At 44.1% G+C, this 19,391-nt stretch overlaps 1 protein-coding gene across 1 annotated transcript in view; it reads left to right on the top strand.

Annotated features, from left to right (window-relative positions):
• The window catches only part of ROR1 (receptor tyrosine kinase like orphan receptor 1), a gene marked incomplete at both ends in the record, with an annotated part of 349,065 nt that overhangs the window by 305,106 nt on the left and 24,568 nt on the right, over nucleotides 1-19,391 (top strand). The window contains 3 exons of the mRNA XM_080921318.1: nucleotides 14,870-14,997; nucleotides 16,692-17,009; nucleotides 18,697-18,942. Coding sequence (XP_080777444.1) covers nucleotides 14,870-14,997; nucleotides 16,692-17,009; nucleotides 18,697-18,942 — 692 coding nt within the window. The remainder of the gene's footprint in view (nucleotides 1-14,869; nucleotides 14,998-16,691; nucleotides 17,010-18,696; nucleotides 18,943-19,391) is intronic.

Here is a 19,391-nt window from a genome sequence, read left to right as displayed (position 1 = left end):
GAGATTGGTCTGAAGTTCTCTTTCCTTGTAGGGTTTTTGTGTAGTTTAAGAATGAGAGTTATTGTGGCTTCAAAGAATGAGTTGGATAGTGTTCTATCTGACTCTATTTTGTGGGATAGTTTGGAGAGTATTGGTATAAGGTCGTCAATAAATATCTGCACTGAACCCATCTGGTCCTGGCCTTTTTTTTTTTTTTTTTTTTTTTTTTTTTTTTTTTTTTTTGGTTGGGAGGCTTTTGATAACTACTTCTATTTCTTTAGGTGTTATGGGATTTTTTTAGGTGGTTTATCTGGTCCTGGTTTAACTTTGGTCTCTGATATCTGTCTAGGAATTCATCCATTTCCTCCAGATTTTCCAGTTTTGTTGAATATAGGCTTTTGTAGTAGGATCTGATGATTTCTTGAGTTTCCTCAGTTTCAGTTATTATGTCTTCACTTTTATTTCTGATTTTGTTAATTTGGATACTATCTCTTTGTCCTCTAATTAGTCTGGCTAAGGGTTTATCGATCTTATTAATTTTCTCAAAGAACCAGCTCCTGGTTTTGTTGATTCTTTGTATGGTTCTTTTTGTTTCTACTTGGAAAATTTCTGCTCTGAGTTTGATTGTTTCTTGCTGTCTACTCCTCTTGTGTACATCTGCTTCTTTTTGTTCTAGAGCTTTCAGCTGTGCTGTCAAGTTGCTAATGTATGCTCTTTCCAGTTTCTTTTTGGAGGCATTCAGAGCTATAAGTTTTTCTCTTAGTACTGCTTTCATTGCATCCCATAGGTTTAGGTATGTTGTGCTTTCATTTTCATTAAATTTTAGAAAAGCCTTAATTTTTTTTTTTTATTTCTTCTTTGATCATGCTATTTTTAAGTAGAGCATTGTCCAGCTTCCATGTGTATGTGGGCTTTTTGTTGTCTTTGTTGTTAGTAAAGGCCAGCCTTAGTCCATGGTGATTTGATAGGATGCATGGGAGTATTTCAAACTTCTCATATCTATTGAGGCTTGTTTTGTGACTGACTATATGGTTAGTTTTGGAAAAGATGCTGTGAGGTGCTGAGAAGAAGGTGTATTCTTTTGTTTTAGAATGAAATGTTCTGTAGATGTCTGTTAATTCCAATTGGTTCATAACCTCTGCTAGTTTCACTGTTTGCTTGTTCAGTTTCTATTTCCATGATCTGTCCATTTCTGAGAGTGGGGTGTTGAGGTCTCCCACTATTATTGTGTGGGGTGCAATGTATTTTTTGAGCTTTAGTAGGGTTTCTTTTATGAATATGGCTGCTCTTGTATTTGGAGCATATATGTTAAGAATTGAGAGTTCTTCCTGATAAATTTTCCCTTTAATGAGTAAAACGTCTTCTTCCTTATCGTTTTTGATAAGTTTTGGTTGAAAATCTACTTTATTTGATATTAGAATGGCTACTCCAGCTTGTTTCTTGGGGCCGTTTGCTTGGAAGGTTTTTTCCAAGCTTTTTACTCTAAGATAGTGTCTGTCTTTGTGTCTGAGATGAGTTTCCTGTATGCAGCAAAAGGCTGGGTTTTGTTTATGTATCCAGCCTGATAGCCTGTGTCTTTTTATTGGGGAATTGAGTCCATTTATGTTAACAGATATTAAGGAATAGTGGTTGCTGTTTCCTGCTATATTTGCTTTTAGAGGTAGAATTGTACCTGTGTGTCTTTTTTCTTTTGGTTTTCTTGCTTAGGTATTTTCTTGTTTTTACTAGGATGTAGTTTCTCTCCTTGTATTGGGTTTTCCACCTATAATTTGTTGTAGTGCTGGGTTTGTGTTCAGATATTGTGTAAATTTAGTTTTGTCCTGGAATATCTTGGTCTCTCCATCTATGGTGATTGAGAGTTTTGCTGGGTATAGCAGCTTGGACTGACACTTGTGTTCTCCTAGGGTCTGCATGACATCTGTGCAGGATCTTCTAGCTTACATAGTCTGTGTTGAGAAGTCAGGTGTGATTCTGATTGGTCTGCCTTTATATGTTACATGACCTTTTTCCCTTACTGCTTCTAGTATTCTTTCTTTGTTTTGAACACTTGGTGTTTTGACTATTATATGTCAGGAAGAATTTCTTTTCTGGTCCAATCTATTTGAAGTTCTGTAAGCTTTTTTTATGCTTATGGTGATCTCATTCTTAAAGGTAGGGAAGTTTTCTTCTACAATTTTGTTGAAGATATTTCCTGTGCCTTTTAGTTGATATTCTTTTCTCTCATCTATTCCTATTATCCTTAGGTTTGATCTCATTGTTTCCTGGATCTCCTGAACTTTTTGGCTTAGGAGATTTTTGGATTTTGCATCCTCTGACTGTTTTGTCTATGTTTTCTATGTTGTCTTTGGCCCCTGAGATTCTGTCTTCCATCTCTTGTAGTCTGTTGGTGATGCTTGCATATGTGACTCCTCATTTCTTTTTTAGGTTTTCTATCTCCAGGGTTGTCTCTTTTTGTGTTTTCTTTATTGTTTCTATTTCCATTTTCAATTCCTTCACCTGTTTGGTTGTGTTTTCCTGTAGTTCTTTGAGTGATTTTTGTGTTTCCTCTCTAAGAGCTTCTATTTGTTTATGTGTGTTCTCCTGTAATCGTTCTCCTGTAATCACTCACTTCTCCAAGATCTCCATCATCATTGTGAAGTATGATTTTAAGTCTGAGTCTTGTTTTTCTGGAGTATTTGGCAATCCACTACTTGCTGTGGTGGGAGAGCTGGGTTCTGGTGTTGCCAGGTTGTCTTGGTTTCCATTGCTTAAGTTCTTTGGCTTTCCTCTTGCCATCATGTTATCTGTGATTATATGTGGTCTTGTTGTCAGTGACTGGCGCCTGACTCTCCTGTGGATCTGAGGGCCTGTGGGGTCAGGAAGAAAATTACTTCTGAGTGTTCGGCTTTTTGTGGGCAACCTGTGAGTTCTGGTGACAGTGACTCAGCTCTGTCTTTGTGGGCTCAGGTGTGGGAGCTCTGTGAGGCTGTTCTGGGAGCTCAGCCCTCTGCCCTCAGGTCCTCAGTACTACTGACAGGGACCTGGCTCTTTATCTAGGCCAAAAAGGACCCATTTCTAGATAGCACAGCACTCTCTGCTCTCTGTGAACTCCTGGTGTTCCCTCCCTGGGCCTGTGTGTCAGGCTCACCTCTGGTACAGGTATAAAAGCGCCTGTGGAGCTTATCTTCCAGCACTGCCTTCCCCAGGCAGATCCTAATTCCCTGTGACAGTGGCCTGGCTCTTACTGTGAGCCAGAAAGGAACCTCTTCCACAAGCACCACCAAGCACTCTCTGTGCTCTGGGTACTCACGGTGCAACCTCACCAGGCCTGTGCCCCAGGTTCTCTGTTTGCCCAGATAGACAGAAACTCTTACAAAAAACTCTTTTGCTGGGGCTGGCTCACAGTCCCAGAGGTTCTGTCCCTTATCATCATAGCACGTAGCAGGGTAGTGTGCAGACAGACACGGTGCTGGAGAAGTAAAGGGTTCAACAACAGCAGAAAGAGACTGTGTGCTACACTAGACGTAGCTTGAACATAGGATACCTAAAAGCCTACCATCACAGTGATACACTTTCTCCAACAAGGCAACACCTACTCCAACCCAGCCATACTTCCGAATAGTACTGCTTCGTATGAGCCACGCACTCAAACTCATGAGCCTGTAAGAACCATTCCTATTCAAATTACCACACACATATATTGTTATCAGCTTTTAATATTATTTAAAGCAGAAACATTAAAAAAAACTTGGAGCAGGACAATGACTTCTGAGCTTCAGTTCCTTTCGATATGAGATAAGAATCATGTGCCTTTGGAGGGTACTGCATGAGTCATCCTACTGTCACATTCTTGTTTAAGTGTAGACTTAGAAAAATCATTTCATAATGCCTAGGTTTAATTACAAAAGACATTCAAAACAAAAGTGAAAGGGGTTTTTAACGTATGTAAAGATGTAGTGTATTACTGAGCACCAAAGGACATGCTGGTAACTTGTAAGGTAGAAGAAACGCAGGAGGAAGAGAAGAACATGTTTTAACTTGAAAGCTAAATGAGCTGAGACAGTCACTGACTCACCTAAGAACAAAAGGTATGATTTGTAGAGGCTTTGGCCTCAGGGATAACACAAATTTCTGCTGCAGAGGACCCTTTGGTAGCCTTGGGAGAGTAGAGTAGGAGAGCAGTTCTCCTGTTGAACATCAATGCAGAGACTGGAGGAGGTGGGACTTGATCCAGGGTCAGACAAATCCAAAAAGTACTTTGGATGCTAAGTTAATAATTAGGTAAAACTCTGCTGTGTTTAAAAGCTTTCATCCTCTGTTGGGTAAAAGTAGAGGTATGAGAAATTAGCTGGGGAGAGAGACGGTCATAGAGGAATTGACTATGAATCACAAAATTCTAAATGGGCTTATACTCTTTGCTTCTACTGAATCGAAAATAAAAGGGGAGATTCGGTTTATTTATCAAATAATTATTTCCTATCAGCAATCTGTAGAAAAATAGCAAGGACCAATCTTTCTATCTGTACGGATTATATGAATTGTAAGCCATGTACCATTCCAGAGTGAGCTTGATTGTGCTGAGCACTAGCTCATAGCTTCTTTCATGGCTGAAGAAAAGTAGCCAGGTGAGGGCTGAAGGCAGCAGCAAAGCGGCAGAGGACTCAGCCTGGAAAGGGAAGCCTTTGAACGAACACATGAACAGGTCAATGTCTGTAAGAACAGACCAAGGTGAGACAGAGGCCTTGAAGTTTGTTCCAGGAATGCAGAAAGAGATCAGCTCTGAGGCTTCAGGAGAGATCTTTTCAGGGAGAATGGTGTTCTTCCCAACATTGCTGTGGATTAAGGTCAACTTTCTGGCCAAGGAGCTACTCCTAGGAAGGTGGACTCACTTTAAGCCATGAAGAGGAAATGGATGGAATAATTCATTTTGTACTAGGGACCTAACTTGGGATTATTGATCAATGATTCTTACCCCAAGGTAGGATTTTTAAAAAGGGAAAGTAATGTCTTAATGAGTTTGAGGAAAAGATATTGTAAAAGAGGTGGTTTGGAAGAAATATTAAAGGCGCTGTGTAATAAAACAAAGATCAGTCTTTTCTATCAAATTCTACAAAACTGTGTTTAAGACAAGAAACTCAATCTTTTTTATTTCCCCCAAAACATTGGGGAACTCTGCTACAAATTTTAAGCTCCTCCATCCCCCATTAGCAAAATCTTTATTTACACAAAGGACCACTGCTGTATTCCAAGAATTTGATAGCCTGGAGTGGTGACCTCTTCCTCATTCCTTCATTTCCTGTGTGCCAATTCTTTTCAGACTAGCCAATTAAATTAAGACTCCGAGGTCAGACCCCAGTGGGGAAAAGACAGTCACCATCTGAGTTAGAATAAAAGCCAAATGGACTTCCTGCCTTCTTAGCACACCCTTTTGATCAAGAGTACAGTTTGTCCTACACCCCCCCACACACATTCATATGCATGCACTCATATATAGACGTAGGGGTGTGAAAACACAGTTTAGGGTGGGGTCCTCAGTGTGGGTGAGAAACAACGAAGTCTGAGGCCAAAGCTCCCAAACTCCTGAACACCCAGATGCTGCTGGAAATCTCAGGGAGTCAAGAATGGAGGGGGCCTAAGGGCTCACAATGAGGCTAGGGCTGGGTGGGTGGGAGTCAAGAATGGAGGGGCCCAAGGGCTCGCAATAAGGCTAGGGCTGGGTGGGTGGGAGTCAAGAATGGAGGGGCCCAAGGGCTCGCAATGAGGCTAGGGCTGGGTGGGTGGGAGTCAAGAATGGAGGGGCCCAAGGGCTCGCAATGAGGCTAGGGCTGGGTGGGTGGTGGTGGGAGAACTCCAGCTTATCTGGGGTAGGAGGTGAATGTCTTCCTTGATAGACTCAGGCTGTGAGGCTCTATAAATGAAGGCTTCCTCCATGTTCCCTATAGAAGTCCTTGATGAGAGAACTGTTGATTCAGTGTTACACGGGAAATGGGTACATACCACTTCCTCAGGGTGGACCAGGGATTAAATACTTTTTGCAGGAAAAAATGTTTGTGATGGGAATCTCATTGGCTAAACCCTCAGGGCCCATCTAGATACCTCATTATCATGGCGAACTCTGTTTCAGGCCAGGAATCTGGTTGGGAGTAGAGAAACTCCTACCATCCTCAGGTGCGTGCTAAGATTTCCAAACTTACTCAACCATACCAAGTTTCCTAATACAGTCCTCTGCCCCACTGCCACCCCCCCCCACACACACACACACAAAGAATGGTGTTCTCAACCAGAAAAGAACATTCAAGGCAGATCAGGGAGATCATTCTAGAGAAATTGTAGAAGCATAAGCTGGCCATGTGGACACAAGTGTAAGAGACAGTTGTGTGAAGGGGACGCAGAAAGTTCTGACTGGAAACATTAGAAGAAATAAGTTATTTACTGGATGAGTAAGCACTAAATAACAGTGTGAGCTAGAGATTCATGTTTGGACATGTTAATCTTTGAGTCTAGTCAGATATTCAAATAAAGTCTGAGGTTCAAAAAGCCAAGTTTGCTGAAGATGGGAGGTTGAATCCTCAGCAAAATTATCAGTGGAGAGATGGTCATTTAAATCACAGGACCAGAGCAGAGACAAGGGCAGAAAGAAGGCTGAGCCTTGAGCCTCACTCTCACATCTGGGATCTTTAACCCTTAAAGGAAGAGAATAGAATTATGGAAGTCACTGGGAGGAGAGCGCCTCCTAAGAGAAAGCTCGGCTGAGTCCAAGGCTGGCCACTGGGCTCAAGGGCAAGTTCATTTAGAAGTCGGGATTGTCTAAGCCAACTGGGGGAACCAGAGACTAGAGGTGAGCTTTTCAAAGAGAAATTTTATTACTGAAAGCTGATGAAAATGCAGACAGCTGAGCAGGGTCATGAGCTGGTGAGTGTGCTCACTGATGGGCGTCACTAACTCACAGGTATGATAAGGACAATAGGAAAGGGACAAGTCCACGAGAAGTTAAGAGTGGTAGGATTCAAGTGCTCTTCTCCAGTGCCAGATGGAATGTCTTCTCTTCTGTGTTACTTGCTCTCTGAGTCCTTTTCTAATGAGGACCATCTCAAGTGTGGCAGAGGCATCAAGTACAAACAGGAAATAGAGTTTAGGGGCTTCCTCAGTGACCTGAAACCTCACAGACTCAATCCTTAAGCATATGTAGCAAAATTCCAGCACTGCCTTGAGACCATCAACTCTGCTCAAGCCCATGGCTTGGCCTAAATACACTTTCCAGCTCTACTATTGTACTGTTGGCATGACACACATTGCTTATTTCAAATGACATCTTTCAGATGCTTGCACCACTTTGAAAACACATACCCTCGAGGGCTTTGGCAAGGTTCACAGATGGTCTTAAAGTAAACACAATGGTCTTCACTGCATGGTTTTTCTGGGGTGTCCTGATTCAAAAAGGTATCAAACCATTTCCCTGGGTCATCAAAGGCTTCAGGAAGAGCCTGCCTTTTCCATCCTTAAAGCTCTTGACATTCGAAGTTTTAATGTGATCTCTGTTGCTTTCTGAGGACCCAGGGACTAGATATGCCTTTGTCTTCCCATTGCTTTATCTGAAGCCTCTTGTAGTTACCATCAGCAAGAATGTGAAACAAAGCTGAGACGACACTGAAAATAAAACCCTAGAGTGGGCTTTGTCCTTCTTTTGAGCAGTAAGATGCCCTTAAAACTCTAAGAAGTTCTTGAGTTCCATTTGCCACTCTTTCCATAAACCAAGTATTTCAGCCCATAGCCAAAGACATAAAAGAAAAAGCAGGGGAAATCAAATCAAATCCTAGTAATGTTTGTGGTAGGAAATCTGCCCAGACAGGGTTGTGTGAGTTGCATAATATTCCAAAGTTCCGTTATCCTCACTGGGAGATTTCAGGGGGTAATTTGGTTGTTTGTTATTGGAGACACACCAAAGCTTAAGTGAAGGATTTCTGATAGAACTCGGGGACCCTGGGCTTGGCAGGGCTCCAGCTGTCATCTCTGGCTTCCTGGCATCAGCCTGACATCAGAGGTTTAGGAGCCCCTCATAGCAGGAAAACTGAAAACATCTAAGACCCTCTGAGGAGGTGAAATGTACCTGACCATGGAAACCTTAGTCAACTGAAGAAGCAGAGCTCCCTTGTTCCCATTAGCTTTCCCTATCTTTTAATACTGCACCCGTGCAGCCCTATGGTTTTAAGTATGTCCTTAAATAGGAACTAAATACATTACATGCCTCATTTTCCTTTGGATTACATTTGTGAGCTCCAAGCCCAGGGAATTCTGTTCTGTTTCCAAGCATATTGCAGCCGTGAATTCCCAGCCCCTCCTTGAAGCACAGCCTGAACCTTCCCACCACTGAGTCAGACACAGTCACTGTACTGTGAGTTTCTGGAAACTATGGAAGAACAGTATTCTTCTGTTTGTTTTAATGGTTCCTAGCCAAGAGGAGGAAAAACCTTGAAATTTGATTAACCTTTTTTTAAGCAAAATCCATGATGTAGGATAGAGCTCAGGCCAGCTTTGCAGAGGGGACAAACATCCACTGTCTGTGTCCAGTGGTGGGAGCCATTCACAGCACTTGACACAGTCACCTCATAACTTCTTGTGCTCACGATGGCATTCCAGTGACCCAGGAAGGGTATTAGGGCCCACAGAGTCCCAGTACTGGTCTCCTGGTTGAGTCATCAGGCGCCTGAACAGACTGGCTGTGATTGGATCACTTTGAATGTTGACCCTAGGGGTCAGGAATGCTAACACATCCTTCTCTTGATGCTCACCTGCAGACTGGTTTTTAAAAAGCAGAGTTTGTGAGAGACCCTAGAGGTTCTCATGTCTCACCCATCACCTTCTTGTGACCATCCCAAGCTAAAGCCTGCTTGAGACTGCTGACCCTCACCTTATCCCCACCTGCTCGCTCTCTGTCTACACCTGTCCAGATGCCGCTTCACCAAAAGTTGTGTGTCCTGGTATATATAGTTAAAGCTGATAAGGCACATTATGTCACCTCCTCCTGGCTGATAGCATGCTGAGCACCTGTTACCCTGCAAGTCCTCTTGGGGAAATGAAGACATTCTGGGACCACATTTGATTATAACTGATTCTTCACTTCTATCTCTGGTGAGCTTTTGCTTACCCTGAAATGGGTTGGTGCCCCTCACTTGGATTCTTAGTGAGATCATGTTTCACCCTTCCTAAAAAGACTTTAATTGACACATAATTATGCATATTTATGGAGTGTTCCATGTTGTCTTAAGGCATGTGTACAGTGTATACTCTATACATCAGACCAGACCCCTGGGTCTCATTTATCATTTTTCCGTTTTGTATTGGAAACATTCAAAGTCCTTTCTTCTAGCTATGCTGAATTATAAAAGTGCATCACTTGGCTGGAGCCAGGGCACTTGGCAAGAGAACATTAAATCTTATTCCTCTCATCTAGCTGTGTTCTGTTCCTGGTCATAAACTTCTCTCTACTGCACCCAAAACCAATCACCTCTCTACAGTGACCACCGTTCTACTCTCTCAGTTAGCTTCCCTGCCAAGCAAGAGTGTGCCAGTGCCTGACTTATGATCAACCCATGCTACCACAAATGCCAGGATTTCATTATTTTCATCTCCAAATACTATTCATACACAGACAGACAGGCAGGCAGATGCATCCTTTCATCAGTCAACCTCGGTTGATTTGGAGTGAGATATATTTTAACATAACACATTTCTTTTTCTTTGAGTACATGTGTGTGTGTGTGTGTGTGTGTGTGTGTGTACATATATCCCAGGAAGATCCTGGTTCTTATACCAGCCCTGGGTCTCTGCAGTGTTTATGAGGCTATCAGAGAACCCAACGAAGAGCCTGCCACGAGGGTCCTCTGCACCTGTTCAGGGCCATGACAGTCCTCTGGGAAGTATTTTTGAGTTACTTTTAATGGGACAAAAAAAAATCCCTTCTTCACATGAATAGAAACATTCACCTCTTGCTGGGTCAAAAGCTTAGAGTGCCACTGAGGACACGGACTCCAACTAGGAGGACTGGCTTCGTCATCCTCATGAGTTTCTTCTCAGTGATTTGAGGTGGCCTGTTGTAGGCTAAGGGAAGAGGAAACAGAAGTGCTGTGTTTGGCTCTTACAGTCTGTCCCATGAGGTGACAAGTGGGGAGCCACACACCCTTGTCATCAGAGCAAAGGCACCTGCTCATCTTCTGCAAGTTGCTAGTATCTCTGTGAGGATTTATAGTTGAGTTTCCTCTGACTTGACCTTTGAAAGCAAGGCGCCTCCCTCTCCCAGGCAAGGTTCTACCTCTACCTTGTTCCCCAGTTAAACATGAGGGTTTTTATTTTTTTAAGCTTAGCGAACTTTTTATAACATAAAATTAACCATTTTGAAGTGAGCAATTTCATATAATGTTTCATGACTTCAATATCTCAAGTTGAGGGATTCCCCAGTCTCCCAGCTCCTGCCAAGCACCGATCTATTTTCTGTCCCCGAGAACTGCCTATTCCCAATGTTTCCCTTAAAGCATATAATGTAGATGCTTCTACAAAAAGCAGGTTTCAGGACCTGTCAAATACTGTCCCTCCCTAGGCATCTGCCATGTATTCTCTATTCATTCATCTGCTCATTAACACTGAAATGATTCTACCCTTAGCTGCTGTGAATGCTGTAGACAAGGCTTTATGCATTCAGGAGAGCTATGCATTTTAACTGGTCATGTCCACCCCCCCGCTCCTCCCCCCCGCCCAAAGCAACGTTTAGAGTGAAATTTATTGTCCAGAATTCATTCAGTAGCTCCTATTATAGATACTCCCTGTCCCTGCCCCTGCATTACAGCCGAGCATGAAGAGAAGTTCCAGGATGGTTAGTCTAGCTCCATCCACTCCAGTCGTGACGCTGGGTCAGGGTAGGGTGAGTCCTGTGCGGATGACTATAATATGAAGTTGGAATTTAGAGGATGGTTTAATCAGGGTATTAGGGAAAGGTAGGAGCTGCTTGACTTTTCCAGGGGAGTTCCAAGGATGTCTGTGAGTGGAAATGATGAGAAAGATAAAAAAGTAGAAAGTCTAAACTACCCAAACATAGCTTGAAATTTTATTCCTGTGCTGCAAGAGAAGCTGGCAGAGCAGGAAGGAGCAGGCAAACTGGCCATCACTGGCTGCTCCCATGCCTACCTCACAGAGCATCCCGGAAGACAGCTGTACCCACTGCCCTCTCCATTTCTGTGGCCCCATGTCCTCCCCACTGGGAGAGGGTAGGGACTTTATCTGCTGGATCATGAAAGAGTAGGGCTGGTGATCAGTGCTGAGGACCAGCGTCTGGTCTGAAGGAGCTTTGAGAGACGGATCACCCTTCGCACAGCATCCAGTCAGCATCCAGGTGGCAGCAGTGGTTCCTGGTGCCCTTTTCCAATGCCCTTTGCTTCCTGATACATCATGGCACGGTTCCATGGCAGTGCCCTGATTGTGCTACCTCAGTGCATTCTGTTTTTACGTGGGGAGCAAGAGACATGATCAGGAGAAGTGCATGCTAGGACATAGCCCTGCAAAGGAAAGGGGTGGCTGGGTCTTGATTGTTAGGAGCCCAGCAGCTGCACGGCTGCTGCTCACACTAAAAGGGAAGGCAGACCGGCAGACCTGGCTGCACATAGCTGTTCCTCATGTTCTGCCATCTTTCCAAAATGGGAGCAGTCACACCTCTACATTCTTCATAATCCTGTTGTCTATTAAATGGCTTGACGTGTATTTTATAAGCATATGAAATCTACAATGCTTCACACAGAATAAAAACCTGCTATAAAGTCTTGTGAATAAATTTAGTTCACTGTAGTCCTGAGGCACAGACCTGTTCCAGACCTGACAGCGCAGTGTGACTTGGGCTTGGAAGGGCAGTTTCAGGCCTCATATCCCAGGGGAGCTGCAATGACCCTCCACAAAGGAGGAGAGGAGCTGGGAGGGGGGTGGAGCAAAGTAGATTCTAGAGGCTCAGCCCCAGACAGTCTGACCTCACAGACTTCTCTCTCTCTCTCTCTCTCTCTCTCTCTCTCTCTCTCTCTCTCTCTCTCTCTCTCTCCCTCCCTCCCTCCCTCCCTCTCTCTCCTCTCAACTTATTTTTATTTTATGTGCACTGATGTTTTGCCTGTGTGAGGGTGTTGGAACTGGAGTTACAAACAGTTGTGAGCCACCATGTGGTTGCTGGGAACTGAACCAGGCTCCTCTGGAAGAGCACTTAGTGCTCCTAATCACTGAACCATCTCTCCAGCTCTATGCACTGATCTTTTCAAAGTTTCCAGAAGAGATGCTGCTGTTGTTGCTGCTGCTGCTGATGCTGCTACATGTGTGGTGTACATAGGTGTGCATGCTACCACATTCCTGCATGATGGGGACAGGGCGTAACTGGGCATTTACAAGGGTCGCCAGGGCTCAGACATCCAGCCTGTAGGTAGCAGCTATAGCAGCTGGGCCGTCTCGAGTGCTCCTGCAGAAAGCCTCACGTACAGCCGAGGCTGACAGTTGCTCAGGTGCATCGTGCGCTCACTTGCTTGGTCTTAGTTTGGGAATAAAAAAAAAAAAATATCTCTGTCCTAGAGAGACTGATCAAAATTGTAGAAATTCTGGGCATTAAAAAAATCCAGTCTACCTGCGGCTGTGAACGGGCGATAGGAAATGGGCAGCTAACGAGTTGCACCTCACTTTAGTTTGAAAAAGAAGAAATATTCAGTCTTTTTAGGAGTCTTGAACTTGAATAGTGGTAAGAAGTTGAGCCTAAGCCTCACTCATAAACTATAGGAACTCCCAGTCGATTAGAGATTTATATCTGGGGGTAGTTCCAAGATTTTGTCCTCCCAAGAGATATAAATGAAAGCCTTAAGAGTTTAACATGGGGAGGGAAAACTGTTCTCACAATGATGCTTTTAAACGTCCCAGCTCCACTAATGTGGGGGAACAGGAGAGCAGGGCCTGGGGTAGCAGGGGTGGTGTGGGTCGGGGCAGACTCTGGTCTCTGCACTTAGGTTTCCAGAAAACAACTTGAGGTCATCCAAAGCCTTCTTTTTCCCTATAGGTTTATGGTATTAGTTACCTAATAAAAGTTGGGTTAATTTTACAACCCAGGTAAGATTTAAGCCAAAGAGGGGGCTTCACCATTACTGTAGGATTTATAAAAGTAAACACTCGGGGTTTGTGAGGGCCTGTGCAGCCCTGGAGTCTCAGGTCCTTCTGTCGGGTGATCGTGGGCTCATTGGTCACCTGTTTACGTTTTCAAGGTTTGACTGTACACACCATCTCAGGACGGACCTAAGACGTTCAAATCATCCTCACCTTCAAACGGATTCATCTAGAGACTTCGTGTAGGAAGCTTCAGAAAATGAGGATTCTGTGTCATGGTTTTTCACTCCTTTGGCAGCTACCCTGAGCCTGCTAGTCTTGTAGGAATAGGAAACCTGTGGGTAGGGAAGTTCATCTCCATAGCTCTGCTCACAGCCATAGTAGACAAAAGAAAGAAACAAAGAGAGAAAATCAAAAAAAAAAAAAAAAAAAAGAGAGAGAAAAAGCAAGTAGAAAATGTTTCCCTTTTGAATGTCCTCTAAGTTGATCATAAATGTTGGGGACAGGTATGTTCCATCTCTGCAGTCTCAAGGGACTTCTTTAGCAGCCAGTCATGGTAGCTCCCAGTCACTTGAGAGGCTGCGGAAGAGCTATTACACCTTCAAAGTGAGGCTAGACAACATATTAAGACTAGTATAAACAAAATCAACTTGTCTGGGGCCGTAGCTTAGTGGTAAGTTCTTACCTAGCTTGTATGAGGCCTTCTTCCATCTCTAGCCCTGCTAAATCAATACACAAACAAGTAATAAACCTTTATGTTATTTGATGGGGTTACAATGCCTGTTTAAAGGCAAGGACCATGGTGCACAGGTTTGGTATTCTGTCTTCCAACTTAGAAGAAGCCGAAAGAGGCAATGGGTGTTACCTGGGGACGGGTGTTCACATCAGCCACAGGTGAACTCAAATGTAGCAGGCAGTCTTCGGGGAGGCCTGCATCTGCTGTGTACCCTCTGGCCCCACTCTGTCTTTCACAATCCCACTAAGGACTGTGGTGGGAGTGGAATGTCCATCTTGAATCCTGGTCTCCTATCCTATGACTAATGCAGCTTTCTTTTCATTGCCTGGTGTCCCCTGACTTCAAGATAAAATCTACTTCCTTTGTTTATTTATTATTATAATTTAAAAGCAGCAAATTTTTCATGGCTTTTTTTTTTTTTTTTTTTTTTAAGTTTTAAGGGTCATAAAGGTCATCATGCTCCGGAGTTCTTTGGATTTAGTGGCTGATCTCAAATATTTTGGTCTGTGGGTTTCTCTGGCCTCTTGTAGATAGGCAGGACAAGTCTTTTCCCAGTGAGGAGCCGTCAACCTCAACTGTCCTCCCTCCCAGCAGTGCCCGCTTCCTACCCCGTGGATCTCCTAATCGACATGTCAGTTGGCATGGATCTTGTGGCTAATGTGCGCATGCCATTGTAGCAAACGGAGCAGAAATAATCTGCACTTAGAAAACAAACAAACACTGCAGAGCATGTGCCCAGAATCCCAGCTTCCTCTTCCCTCTCGGGGCTACATCATCTTCCATCACCAGCTGCAAAAATAAAAGCTCTTTCCCATATTTAAAGATGATTTTGCGCTTCAGGATGATTTTCTGGGGGTGTAGGAAACTTGACCAACATGACCAATAGATGTTTTAAGGAATGTCTGAGAACTGAATTTAAAAAAAAAAAAGAAAGAAAGAAGAAAATCTTTGTTAAGTGTTGTCATTCTATGGTGCCCAACTGCGCCCCCTTGTGATCTTTTAGAGCATTGGGCAGTCAGAGCGAATGTCTTTCTGTGCTAAGAATCACTGTGCTTTTGTTTTTAGAGACGAATATGAAGAAGATGGATTCTGTCAGCCATACCGAGGCATTGCGTGTGCACGATTTATTGGCAACCGCACTGTATATATGGAGTCTTTGCATATGCAGGGGGAAATAGAAAATCAGATCACAGGTAGGTAACATCCTAGAAATGATGCTCAGCCTTCCTTAACTATTTTTCTTGCCAGAAGTTTTTCTGGGCTTCTTTCCTGACAGAGAATTAGGCTAAGCTTAAGGTTGGGAGTGGGACCATAAAGAGGCATAAGATGTGATCTCTGTGCTCTGGAATTTACATTAAAATAATTTATTAGAGGTTAGTCTTGGAGGAAAAGTAAGCTTCAAGAAGTCTCACATTCATGCAAACACTCAATAAATATTACTGAGTGCTTTCAGTATGCTGGGACCAGACTGGACACTTGGGGATACAAGAGCGTGAAGGAGCCAGGTGTGTCTCTACCCTAACAGAGCTCGCGTTTGGAAGCAGTATGGCGTAGACTAGGGAGGACAAGTTTGGACTAGAACACTCATCCCAGAGCCATTCTTCCAGAGACTTTGGGAATAGCTCACTCTCCATGAGTGCTACAGTGAAACGCTTCCCAAGATTGGGGGAGGTGCGGGCCACCACACACCATCTTGCATATTTTCTTACTTGAGGATTTTAAGAGAGATATGGACAAATCTATGACAGAAACACGGAAGAATGGAAGGGCCAGAAACTGTTCTCCATGCGACTTGACAGAACCCAAGCAGCAGCTGAGAGGAACTGTTGGACCAAAAGGACAGGAAGTCCTCAGGGTTAAGAACAAGAGGAGACACAGGGCTGGACAGAGAGGAGCCACTGAGCCCAGGGTTTCCACCCAGTGCAAGAGCATTTGGACACACTTTAAAATAATATACACGTGAAGTAAATGGTGTTCTGATATAAATATTTGGTAAACAATGTATAATAACCTTCTCTTGGATACGCTCAGTGGCTATCAGCTTGCTGGAAAGTATTATAATTCCATTTTGTTTTTGGGAAAAAAAAACTCATTTTATTTTGTTTGACCCAATGTTTCCCAGACTTGTTAGCCTCTGTGGTCCTTCTCAGAAGTCCTTAATATGCTGTGAGCTTAAAGTCCCAAGGAATGCACTGTGGGACAATGTGACCAGCCTTTTGGGGGACCTACAGGGCTGGTGCACTTTTGGTAGAGATGCCCTGCAATGTGAGGTTAGGCTAACAGACCCCAAGGTCTTGAGATGCATACTGGGACAATTGGATTGTGGTCTTCTGGTATATTGCCTCATTTTCCGAAGATGGAATAGAAAGTATTCAAGCCACGATGAACTGAAGCAAATAGTCCAAAGCCACTCGGCCACTCCTGCCGTGTGGCAGCATAGGACATAGTGCTCCGCTCAGCCCTGACCTTGGGCTGTCAGATGTCTTAGAGCCTCAGAAAATTCATTATTTTTTTTTTTTTTAAGTACTGGGTGAAACACTCTGTAGAAAGAGAGAAGATATATATATATATATATATATATATATATATATACATATATATATATATATATATATATATTGTTCGTTAACCCAATTAACTATTTTTATTAGGGAATGGTACATATGTAATTCAATCCTGTTTTTCTAACTTTGTAGTCTAAGTGACTTTTTTCCAAACCGGTGAAAGTGAGCTGCTTAGGCATCTGAAATGAATCTCCTTCCCTTGGCCTTGTGGGCTGCAGCCTAGCAGACTCCCTGCAGTGTGTTTCTCCCTGGTATCTGTTGGCAGGATCAAGGCAGAGATAAACCCTGGCCCCTGGGAGTTAATAGCTCTGTTTGTTTTTCAGCTGCCTTCACCATGATTGGCACCTCCAGCCATTTATCTGATAAGTGTTCTCAGTTCGCCATCCCTTCCCTGTGCCACTACGCCTTCCCATACTGTGACGAGACCTCATCTGTCCCAAAGCCCCGTGACTTGTGTCGAGATGAATGTGAGGTTCTGGAGAACGTCCTGTGTCAGACAGAGTACATTTTTGCCAGATCAAATCCTATGATTTTGATGAGGCTGAAGCTGCCGAACTGTGAGGATCTCCCCCAGCCAGAGAGCCCAGAAGCTGCAAACTGCATACGGATTGGCATCCCCATGGCAGACCCTATAAATAAAAGTAAGTGGTGGTTATGGCTGTTCATCCTGGGGCACAACAGTACCTGCTGACCTTCTAGCAAGCTGAATAGCATACCTGAGCACTCCGTGGCAGATTAGAGAAAATTGCCTTGAAGAAGCTTCATGAAGACAAAAAAATACAGGATCTGGTGGTGTTTTTTAGTAACTTAAATACAGAATTACCAAATGGCCCAGCAATTTTACTCCTGAGCACATAATTGGAAGAATGAGAAATTCTTCAAATGGAAACTCATATAAAAATGTTCACAGCGCAGGTTGGAGAGGTGATCAGCCGTTGGTAGCACTTGCTGCTCTTGCAGAGGACACAGGTTTAGTTCCCAGCACCCACCTGGCAGTTCACAACTGTCTTTAAGTCCAGTTCTGGGTGACCCAATGCATGAATTCAATGCACACATACACAGACAGGCAAAACACACAAATGCATAAAAATAAAAATAAATTTGTTTTAAGAATGTTTTTGATAGAACTGCCCACAAAAGAAGCTGGGGATGTAGCTCCTTGAGTTTGGAGAGCATGCACAGAGCCCTGAGTTGATTCCCGGAATGACATAGACTGAGTGATGTATGTCTGTAATCCCAGCACTCAGGATGCAGCCATGAGGATCACCAGTTCAAAGCCATCCTTCCGTACATGATGAGTTTGTGAGTTCAGGACCAACCTGATATAGCAGAGAACTTGTTCCAAAATAGCTGTTTGGTTTTTAATAAAACAAAGACCAGTATGTCCACATATTGAAATACCATCACAAAAGGGATAGAATGCAGATGTGTGCCACAGCTGGGTGAGACTTGAAAATATAATGCTAACACAGGAAACTACTACATGATTCCAGCTACAGGAATAGTGTCCAGAATGTGACATGAAGCAGGTGTGAGGCTCTGCGGCTGCGGTGATGGGAGAGACTATTGATGGGTGTGGGGTTCGCCGTGGGGATAACAGGAGTGTGGCAGAAAGGAGCAGAGCCGTACAGCCATGGGGAGGTACCGGGTGTGCTCATGTTTTATGTGGTCTGTGCTGGACCACACTTGATAAATACACATGAAGATGTGTCCCGGTCTCCTTATGCCCCACTCCAGAGGCTGTCCCTCTGCCTGCTTGCCTTTTATCTAGAATTAGTTTTCTTTGGTCATTAATGCTACTTTTGGGGTTATTGCATAGTGTTTATTTTTTACCCTGAAGGATTATGACAGACAGCCTGCTTTCTCACAGACAGCCCGTGCCATCAGCACAAACAGCCCAACTCCTGCTTGAAGCACAGGCTGCCCCTCGTAGACTCCCATGAGTTAGCTCTAGACTTTCTAAGACCCTCCCAGTCAGAATGGAAGAAAAAGTTTGCCTTGAATCTTCCTTGAACCAGTAACTCCTAAACCATGTGAAATCCCTCCTGAGCCTCAGCTGCCTCCCCAATCCCATTTCTTCCTGTATTCCCCAGTTCAAAACTCTGCAGAGGTCATTTTATTCCTAAAGCATAAGCTTTAAATCCTCCCAGGAATGTGAGCACTAGGCAGACCCTGAGTCCAAGCCCAGCATACTCCCCCCACTGACCTACAGGCAGGAAGACCAGCAAGGTCCTTAGCCTGCCTCTCCCCACACCCAACTGATGCTAGGAAGGACAATTCCCCTTCTGTTTCTTACTAGCGGTCTGGACTTTCTTTCATGTTTTTCAGATCACAAATGCTACAATAGCACAGGTGTAGACTACCGGGGAACCGTCAGTGTGACCAAGTCGGGGCGCCAGTGCCAGCCTTGGAATTCCCAGTACCCACACACACACAGCTTCACCGCCCTGCGCTTTCCAGAGCTCAACGGAGGCCACTCCTACTGCCGCAACCCTGGCAACCAGAAGGAAGCTCCCTGGTGCTTTACCTTGGATGAAAACTTTAAGTCTGACCTGTGCGACATCCCAGCTTGTGGTAAATAGAAGTTATCGGCTCTAATGCATTCAGTCACCTTTCAAATATCCAGGTCCCCATGTATAAGGCCTAGGAGGGTACATTCTATTGATCTTCGTCTCTCAAGCAGATAACATCTCCATCGGACATCAGCCTGGCTGTCTCTACACACCGTTTCTCACGGGCACTAGTGCCACTGTCAAGGAGCACCTGCAGTCATTGCACGGTGGTGCTCTGTGGCGTGCAGAGGCACGGGGTCAGAGAACCAGTCATTCCTGTAGAAAGAGCCTTTTCACTAGGAAGTCCCTAGACAGAAGCTGTCTTGGCACACAAGCCTATTGAAAGCAGTGAGAACAGTGCCCTGCCTCCCTGAAATAACGGAGCTGCTGCCAGTTTGTTCACATCTCCTGGGTGATTATAAAGCTTAAGAGAGGGTAGAAATGTTGATGAGAAAACCCTAGAGCTCGGAG

The sequence above is a fragment of the Micromys minutus genome (assembly GCF_963924665.1).
Source record: "Micromys minutus genome assembly, chromosome: 9".
NCBI lineage: Eukaryota > Metazoa > Chordata > Mammalia > Rodentia > Muridae > Micromys > Micromys minutus.
Note: the sequence above shows the minus strand (reverse complement) of the source record. Positions and strands in the feature narration are given on the sequence as shown.